This window comes from Myiozetetes cayanensis, unplaced genomic scaffold, assembly GCF_022539395.1.
Source record: "Myiozetetes cayanensis isolate MyiCay16 unplaced genomic scaffold, myiCay2020 scf29, whole genome shotgun sequence".
In the NCBI taxonomy this organism is placed as follows: Eukaryota; Metazoa; Chordata; class Aves; order Passeriformes; family Tyrannidae; genus Myiozetetes; species Myiozetetes cayanensis.
In genome coordinates this window covers 2,191,268-2,201,409 of record NW_026087510.1, presented here as the reverse complement: position 1 = coordinate 2,201,409, position 10,142 = coordinate 2,191,268, and the positions used below count along the sequence as shown (strand labels likewise).

Sequence of the window (10,142 nt, the reverse complement as noted above, 5' to 3'; positions counted from 1 at the left end):
TACAGGAGGAAACAGACCCATCTGGAGTGTCCACACCTTCACCCACTGACAGCACCCTTGAAGGACTCCTATTAACATTTACAGTTAAAGTTTACAGAGCATTAATAACACTGTGACAGGCTGAGGTTGGAGGATTGCCAGCAGTAGTGTCCGACTGTAAAACCGTGTTCAAACAGTACAGAGACAAGCTCTGATCCCCAGGGAATAACCATTCCTGCAGGTTTTACCCAAGGGGCGCCCCTGGGGGAGAGAACAGATTCACCCCAGAATGAATGATCCCAGAAGTTATGATGGAGTCTTCCATAACTTCTCCCCAGTCTTAACTTCTCTTCATGTTTAGGTGGAGGTCGTACATTTTATTCAGCGAGGGGTGGTCGTAATTTGGGGGCAGATATCTCAGGATAGCACCTGCCATAACCTTGGGATGGGGACGTGTGTCAGTCCAAGGACAGGGATTTCACTGCAGTGGCTGATTCCAGAGGACATCTTCCTGTAGTCCTTAGTTTTCTGCTGCTGTGGGGTTGATCAGCTGGAAAATACTACCACGTTCCATCCTTTTAAAGGGTTTCAGAGACCCATGGGGTCTCCACCTCCCTTTAGCCCCCCCTTGGACTGTGTTGTGGGACATCAGGAAGCAATGATGTCTTCCCTATGACTTCTATACCTTTATCTACCCCCACAGAAAAGATCAATCATCACACGTGTTTAAAAAAAAAAAAGAGAAAAAGATTTATTAATTTCAGGATGGGGGGGGAGGGTGTTTGTTTGCTTTTTACACCCGCCTGGTTGCACGAGACTCTGAACACAACAACAGTCACCAAATGTACAATAAACATACACACTTAAATAAGAGGTGGGGCCCGAGCAGTCCGAGAGGTGCACGGTCAGGGTGTGTGGGTTGGGGTTGTTTTCTTTTTTCCTCCAGGAAAATACAGGATCTGACCCAAAAACGCCTCCAGGGGACAGCACTAGACCCCGAGGAGCCTGAATCCCCGAGCAAAACATGGACCTTGCAGGCAACCAAGAGCACTCCACAGTTACCCTCCCGTGGGACACGACTGGAGAGATCTTTGGGTTGCTCTGGTTTAAAAATAACAATAATAATAATAATAATAATACATCCTATACCTTCTGCACTGCAGAAATGGAAAAAAAAAATCCATGCAATCATTGTCTTTTTTTTTTCTTTCCTTCTTTTTTCCAACTGTGCAATCACTGTAGTTCCTTACTTTGGAAGGAAAATTCGTGGTACTTCCATTTCCAGGGATGATGCTTCCATAACAAGGCATTGGTTTAACTTGAGAGGCTTGGAATCACTTCAGTTATGTCAGGCTGATGGCCTGGCTACTGCTGCTGAAGGACAGAGTAAAAAATTTGATGAGGAAGATCTGAGTTCAAAAACCTTAAAAGATCTGGGTTTTTAAATGGTTTTGTGTTGTAGTTTTCCATTTTAAATAACTGGTACAACTGTCCTCGTTCATAAACCGTTCCAACAAAGGTGAATAGAGGAAAATAGTTTTAAACCCCACATGTGCAACATCCTTAATGGGAACAAGTCTCATGTTCATCTGTTGTCAAACATTTAAGACTTGAAAATTGCTGCTGTAGGGCAGAATCACCCTGGATATTTCCAAGTCTGCTATTTTCCTACTAATACTATTTTTGGCTCTTTATTAAAGAAGCAGCAGCCTGAAGAAAGCCAAGACAAGATCTCCCTCTTCTTCTCCCACGCCAGTGTAATCACAGTGCCTGACATTGTAATTCCAAAGTCCTCAGCAACACAAATGCAGATTCATCAGTAGGCATTGTGGTCACCTGGCCACGCTACCACAGTCGATGGGCTCCCAAATCCATGACATTTAAAGTCACTCATCACTGCACCAAATGGGAGCTCTGGTCCTCCTTAAATTTACCCAGCTCACTGACGCCCCAGGATGGTGGTACAGCAAGAGAAGTGAAATCCAAGGAATAAATTAATCCCCATTTTGGCAAGTCTCTTTAAAGCTACCTCAGAACAGTTCTGAGCTGGCCAGGCTTCGCCATCTGATTTCTCTCATCTCCCTTTCCACGCCACATTAACAGATGTTAATTACCAAAGCAATACCCACTGCAAGGCTTTGCCCACAAGGAACCAGACCTCCTCTTGTCCAGCCTGAGTGTGAAGGTCTCCTGTGTCTAAGAGCTTTAACTCCATAAAACCTGATCCCACAATCTGTAGTGCTTACTCGTGGGTAATCCTCATGTAAATCCATGGGAATACTCACAAAGAGTCCTGCATTCACACTCAGTGCAGCACAAGAGAAAACAACTCAAAAAACCTCTCTAAGTTCTTCTGTCTTAAGGGCCTCTAAGACACAACATCCTTCTTTGTTATTGTTTTATAAATAAATGTATCCTGTTATGCACAGACATTCTGGGATGAGTTTTCCAGCAGAAAATGGAGGTTCAGACATAGGTGGTGTATCCTATCAGGAGTCAATGGAGTTCTAGACATATTCTTGCAACTACCAGAATGTATCAAACAACCAACCAACAAGACCTGGGAAGGAGAAGTATGTAAGGAAAAAAAATATTATACTGCCTTAAAAGATAAACCTTCTCTTTCCCTTTCTCCTGGTCCCTAAATGCAATATGAATTCTGTACAAGGACCAGGTCCACCAAAGCAGGCAACCCTCACAGATGGCTTTCTGTGTCCCATAAATAGTGGTCCACAAGCATGTTTCTGGTGTGTTTCCTGAGTCCAGGGCTGGTCTTTTTATGGAACTGTCCAAAGGAATTACAGTGCATTGTTAACAAGGGTATTTGGAAAAAAAAAAATCAGAGTAACCAACTCTCCATCCAGTCTTGAAGGGGAGAAACGTTCACTTTGAGGTGGCAACAGAGATAAGGACCCAGTCCCTTCAGAGCAGTGCTCCTGTACCCTCATTTTCTCCTGGCACAACTATCTTAGGTCAAAGGTGCAGGTTAAGCTGAGCCTTTTTTTTGTTTACAGGTAAAACAGCAACCTTCCCTGCAAGCACTGCAAGGACAAGAGACACCAGTGGCTCCACACTACCCTCGGGTGCTACTATGATTTCAATCCCTTTGTCCAACAACACGGGTTTAAGACTCCCCTTTTCACACAGGGCAGGGCAAATAGGATGTAAACAGTTCTGGAGGGCTGGAAAAAGGATAATTTAATGGACTGCTTCGGCACATCTTCACAGCTTCACTGTTTGATCCATCCCCACACAGGGACACGAGGAGCCACTGCTTGGCTGCTGCTGCTCCTTTCTCCAGGCAGTCTGCTCATGCTGAGCTGGGACATTTCCCTTCCACCTTGGCTGTTGAAACAAAGCCCCAGGAAGCAGTTCTGCCACACTCTGGGAAATTTACATGATGTCCTCCTGGTGAAAGGCTCCCATTAAAAATATACATACAACAATCTGCCAGGATGCCTTCAGCTAGGCAAGCCTTTCCCATACAACTGAAATCAGAAGTTGTTTGCTGGAGACACTTCCAAAAAGGAAAAGTAAGGGTCAGCAGACATGCCAAAAATAAAACCCAGGGCAAGCAGAGGTTTCACTTCTCTTGTCCTTTTTGTTAAAAGCTGCATAAAAGCATCCCAGAAGGACTCTGAGTGTACTTCGTGGCCACTGGGGACTTAAACCCTCTTAAAGCATTAACAAGAGCTCCAAGATTTTAGCTGAAGGTAAGTGAACAGAGATCAAAACATACAGAGCCCCAGGGTGCCCCCACATCTGGGCTGTCGGGGAGGTGACAAGACAAGCAGATGACCCCGTGGGGCTTCACTCGTGCTCTGCTGAGAAGGTCCTGGGTTTGGTGATGTGCAACTCGCTGCCCCCGCTGCCGTTGGTGGTGGTGGTGATGATGTACTGGGTGGTTTGCTGTTGGCTGCTGGGCTGGGACTCCAGGGGCTCTGGGGGTGCCGGGGGCTGGGAAACACCCACCTGCACCTCGCTGGGCAGCGAGGACGTTTGCTTGTCCAGGTCGGGCTGACCCTCCGAGATCACGTAGTGAGTCTGCAGGGGGAACAGAAACTGTTACTGATCACTGCATTGTCTGTGACTTCTCTGCTCTAATGGCCTGCTGGGAGGTATTTTGGGATCAGCAAGGAACTGGGAAATCAAACTCTTTCATTTAACTATTTGAGAGCAACATAACGCTTGTTCTTCAACTTGAAGGACACTGGACTTGCCATTTGGATAATTTATGAATTGTTAAACTCATTGCACGATTAACCCATCACTACAGATTAAAGTAACTCTGAATACAAGAATTCTGCAATGTTTATTCTATATTCCATGTGTTCTAGCAGAAATTGCACTCCCAGTGCCCAATACCAACACAGTCAATGGCCTGCCTGCCTCCTTGTGCTGGATTGCTTACAAGGTAAGCTTGGATTGCTTACAAGAAAATCCTCTTATTTTGTAACCTTACAGATAACAACAAGCTATCAAAATGTTCCCAGAAGCTGCTCTGAAATTTGGTTTAATACATACAGCTTAATCATAAATATTTTTAAGACTAAGCAGCACCACTAAATAATACATTTGTCCTGCAAATGTGATTAAAAGAACACTTTAAGCTGGAAGGAGTCATACACACAAGGGCCAGCCAGTGTGGGCTTTGTAAATGGCTACACACAGACTGTACTGTGCAGTCTGGACCTCTTTAGGTACCACAGTATGCTTTCCTCTGTGCCCCAGTCATCAATCTGGCATTGCTTTAACCATCAAGCTGAAGACTTTACATCTGATATATTATTCTGGATGAAGAAACAGCCATGATTGTTTTCCTTACCTGAGTAACTGCTTTCACTTGCCCTGTGTTGACAGTGGTGACCGGGGTACCCACAGCAGTCTCTGTGATCACGTACTGCCCTTGGGGGATGGTCATCATCTGAATCTCTGATGCTAAAACACAGAAATTGGAGAATCAAGACTTTGAATCAAACCCAAAGACAACTTTGAAAGATCACGTCTTACGTCAGTAAGACTTAAAGTCTGAAACAGTGGGTGTTGAACAGAAATTGGGGTGCTGTAAAGCCCAGTCAGACTCCACAGGCCTCAACAGAATTATGCCAGGCAACACCAGCTGCAGATTTGGCAACTCCCAAGGAGACAACACACCCTGTTCTGACCCAAATCATCACAGAATTACCAGCCAGAGCTGCATGGACATGACAAATTGTCTCCTGTCACCCTCCTCTTCTGTACAGTTCTTTCAAGCACCCATTGCTGCTGTCCAGAACATGGATTCTTGCTGAGTGCAAGTTCTTTGGAATAAAGGAGCCCAGTGTGCCTGCCCAAACCACATATGGAATGGGGATGGACCTACAGCAGAAGAGCTACAACAACCATCTGCATTTGTCTGGAAGCTTATCTTCCTGATCTCTACGAATATTAACCACGAAGCTTAACGAGCTCTGAAAACACAATCCTGTTTGGTAGCTGGGCCACGTTATTAGTCACACCCACTGGCCAGGCAAGCAGTGAGAGTGCTGTGACACTCACAGTAGCTCCTGAAGGAGTTCCAAGTGCTGGGGAGATAGGTGTGCTGGACTGAGGAGCCCTGCTGCTGCTGCAGCCCTTGGTTTGGTGTCGACGTCGCAGTCGGCATCTGTGAGGGGCTGAGTTCCTGCTGGGGTTGTTGGGAGGAGGGACTCAAAGGCTGACCTCCAACCTAGAGAAAATAAAAGGTGTAAGTGTTCTTGGTGTGGTAAGGGTTGCATCAGCTCTGTGCTCTTACAAACATATGCTTCTTATGAAGGGAAAACACAGGGTGGGTTCCAGAGCACACAGAACACAAGAAATGCAAAGCTCTTCTCCCTCTCCTCTGACTTGCTGCACTTTATGGCCAGTAAGCACAGAGCAGGAAAACAGAGATGTTGTTTGCCAAAGTGAATCTGTGGCAGAGAACGGAGATCAGAAGCTAAATTCTACCCAAGAGCTCGAAGAGCTGCACTTCAAACGTTTGAGGAATGCCAGTTTCCATTTACATCTTTTAACCAACCAACTCTATTTAAGCTGCAAATTTGTCTGTTCACAACTATTTATCTCTAACTTAAGGGTGGAAAAAAAACCCCACACAACAAACACCCCAAACAAAACCACAACAAAACACCCCCATACACCCTGGGACACCTGGGAACTATTTGATGATCTCAGAGATGTTCATGTGAGAGCTGTTTCATGTGTGGTCCTTTAAAATGACACAGAAAAGACTATCTCCTGCCTCAGCACGTGCAGTATGTCAGCTGAACAGACTGGTAGGGAAAAGATTCCCTGCAAGAGAAGAGGGAAGTACCTGGGGTGATGTCTGAGCTGCTGGGGATGGCTCTGTGACCTGGATGTGCTGCACCTGGATGGCATGTTGGGTGTATGTCTGGGGGTCGTGGAGCTGCCCAACGTCCACTGTGGAGTGCTGGGACTGGTGAGGTGAGGTAGCCTGGGGGAAAAAAAAAGATAAGCAGAGCTCTGCATCAAGACAAGGGACCAGAGGCTTTGACTGGATTTTTTGAACAACGCCTGCTAATGATACCAATTGCAGTAACTTAATTGCAAGTCTCAGGTCTTGATAAAATCAAGGTCTAATATTATTAGTAATACTGCAGGAATCAGTACTCATGCTCTTATATGGTTACAACAGCCACAGTCACTATTAACTGGGGTCATTATTTAGGCCTCTTTTAACCCAATTCATAACCTGGTTTGTAACGAGGGGCCAGAGAACACAAAGTTTCAGATTCAAATCCAAACACGGGGTAGTTTCAGCTTTACCCAGTGGATAACAGACTTGAAGGCTACAGCGATTCCTTACAGCTGCCTGAGATATCTTGCTCAGTTACTCCAGTTACACTCTGCTTTTATTTTTAGGAGGCTGTTGAGCACCAGGGAATGAATATTCTAATAGATGCTATGAAGGGAACAAGCAAGCACTCTCTGTACTCCCAAATTTTGGCTCCAGCTCACTGAGAACAAGGAAGTACAAATTAGTCTTGAACTGCAGAAAACAGGTCACCCACTGACCCACTTTTCCAGTTGCTGGAAAACGTTCCTGGAGCAGACTCGAGCAAGGGTGCCCAGATGGGGAGAATGAAGTCTGGACTGTGTTGGTATGTCTCCAGCAAGCTGCCCAAGGCTGGCAGGACTATTTATGCCCAGTACACAATGCTTATGAAGGGAACCCTATGAATTATCAACTGATTTATCTGTAAGAAATGGTCTGTCTGCACCACCTTTTGCAACTACTCCTTAACAAACTTATGAGTGCTACAGCCCCCAGAATGCACGGGCTTGGGGTGGAAGGGGGCAAAGGCACAGCAAGACCCCCAGCAGGTCACTCACCTGGGCCACTTGAACAACCTGCAGCTGTATGTGCTGAGGCTGCTGCAAGCCAGTTGTGGACTGGGACACAGGGATGTACTGGATGCGCTGGTAATCCCCCTGGGCAGTCCGGTAGTCCGTGGTGAGGGTCTGGGATATCTCTGTCATGGCCTGGGTCAGCAAATCTGTTGTCTGAGCAGGGGGAGAGAGAGAGATACAGACCATCTTCACGTATTGACACACTTTTGCAGGGCTGCAGTTCTTTCCTCACACTGAATCTACACCCACCTTGGGCCTGGTCATTTATTTACAAGAGCTTAATGTGTGCAGAGGTTGGGGTCAAAAGTAATCACCAGGGATCATCTACTAGAGGACCACTAAAGGGTAACTTACCATAACATAATAAAAATAATTATTTTAACCTTCTGACTTAACAATATTCTATTAGACAACAAAAGTCCTGCATTTGTAAGGAGCTGACTTCATTTCCAAGTCAAAAAGTGCTTTATGGTCATCTACCATCTTTCCTCCTCCAGTGTGATACTTTCCTTGACAACTGTAGATATTTCTAAAGTAAAGCCATTTAATATCTAATTAGTGGGGTTTATGAAGCCAACAGCATCCTGATTCCATCTCTCATTTTTCAAGCAAAACAGTCTTTTATCCACTTAGTCTTCAAACAGTTTTATACTGTGATCAATAGGATTTCTACAACTATGCAGCATCCCAGCACCACTGAAGGATTCATGTCAGATTTTCTATCTCAGCTTTCACTTTTGTGGCAGCTGATGTATTAACAGTGGAGATCAGCCACTGGAGATTCATATTAGTCAGTGCTGCACTGTTCAAAGGAGTACAGAGATCTCGACTCCCTGAACACAGTTGGATCCAGTTCCCAGTCACTGTTAAAACATGTTCTCATGATCCCAAGAACTACCTCAGGGGAGCAGTCCCAGTGAAAATCCATGAGATGTGTGCTCCTGAGTTCATCAGGCATGTGTGAATATATTATGGGGAATCATTAGGTCTGAATGAAAGGAATGGACTTGGGGGAAAAAAGGCAAATCCTCAAGAGCTCCAGAAAGAAATGCACAGTTCCTGGCAGAGCAAAACTAAACCAGACTCAAAACCAGACGTGACCTCAAATCACGTCCTTAGACAGCCTTTAAAACGACGCCTGCCAAGCAAAGTGAGATCACTAATCCCAGAGGGCTGTGCTGTGGCTGTTCCCCTCCCCTGGCTGCAGCCCTTACCACGACAGTCTCGCCGGTGCTGCTGTCGGTGGCCAGCACAGCGGGGGTGGAGCTGATGACGGCCGTGGCCAGCGGGGCGTGGATGGCGTTCGGGAGCTGAGCGAACTCGGGGTGCTTCTTACGGATGTGCTGTACCATCTTTGTCTGCAGAAACACACAGTGTTAGAAGGGTGGGCAGGGACACTGCTTGGGGCCTGTGCAGGGCCAGGGGTTGGACTTGATGATCCTTGTGAGGCCCTTCAAACTCAGCACATTTTGGGATTCTGTGGAATCCACCAGTCCAGCCAACTGCAGCTTTTAGATTTCCCTCAGTGAGGCAGCATCATGATTCACACTATGGGATGCTCTGGTCAAGAAACAAGGATCAGAAACCTGCTGCTGATTAGAGCTACCTGACATTGAAACATTGCCCCAAACAGCACATTCAGTAGATTTTTGCCCCAACACAGCCAAGTATTTTGGGGACTTTTTCCAAAGGTCATCTTTTCTGTGTTTTGTTTCCCCACTCCTCTCCCTTGTCAGTGAGCATTTTCCAAGCCTTTCCATTTGTGATCACGCTCTGGTAACTTTTCCATTCCTTCTTTCAAGCTTGTGCCCTCTATTCAGGGAACCTTTCAGCCCTAAAACAAGGAGGCTGTGCCTGCATTGCCAGCACACGGCACAAAACCAGCGCTCTGACTCAGACTGACAGGTGACAGGGTGGTGAAAGAGCATCACCAGGGCTGTGCCTTTTGGGGCCCAAACACCTCATACCTTGCTGCTGTACTGCTTGGAGCAGTGAGGGCAGCACACAGGGGGGGTGGCAATGGTGCCTGTGAGCTGGGTGTGGGTGCTCAGCATGGGATCCGGCTCTCCCGGGCCCGCAGGACGCAGCTTGCGGATGCTCGGAGGCAGCTCAGCACCAGGGTGGTTCTTCAGGATGTGTGCTTTGCGTTTGCTGGCACTCTTGTACACCTGCAGGGGAAAGATTTGGGGTTAGAATGGTGCAGTGCTGATGTCTGCACAGAACACAGGTTGCAGTTCTCTCCACCTGGAAGGTGTGTGTGTTGCTGTGCAGGGCAGTGGTCACAGCCCCACGCCTGCCTGAGTTCAAGGAGTGTTTGGACAGCACTCTCAGGCACGTGGTGGGATTGCTGGGGTGTCCTGCACAGGGCCAGAAGTTGGACTTGATGATCCTCATGGGTCCCTCCCAACTCAGCATATTCTGTGATTCTCTGTGTCTAGTTAAATCCCCCCAAAATTACAACAAAATGCACAAATGTACATAAACCTTCCAGGGCTTAATCAATCTGTAAAAACAACTAACTTCTTGTGTAGCACACAGGAGCCTTTTGGGAACATACTGTATGCCACAACCAGACTCAAAGCAGGACAAGGAGGCAAGAGGAGAACCCTTTTTGCCTGGTACTTGAAGGTCAAAAGTCAGAGAAGCAACTGATCACCAAAGCTGTAATTTGCCCAATGCTCATTTGTCATGAGGATTGATGCTTCCACTCTCCTCACACACAAAGTATCAAATTGTTTTAGTTGTGACTGACATATTTTTTAATTCCTTTTAGG

General features: G+C 46.4%; 1 protein-coding gene across 1 annotated transcript in view; it reads right to left on the bottom strand.

Moving 5' to 3' along the window:
- Nucleotides 1-704: 704 nt before the first annotated feature.
- PRDM10 (PR/SET domain 10) overlaps nt 705-10,142 on the bottom strand; it is a 41,297-nt gene continuing 31,859 nt past the window's right edge. The window contains 7 exon segments of the mRNA XM_050322860.1: nt 705-4,023; nt 4,805-4,917; nt 5,518-5,686; nt 6,311-6,451; nt 7,351-7,521; nt 8,583-8,726; nt 9,336-9,536. Of these exon segments, the coding sequence (XP_050178817.1) occupies nt 3,790-4,023; nt 4,805-4,917; nt 5,518-5,686; nt 6,311-6,451; nt 7,351-7,521; nt 8,583-8,726; nt 9,336-9,536 (1,173 nt within the window). The 3' untranslated portion in view covers nt 705-3,789.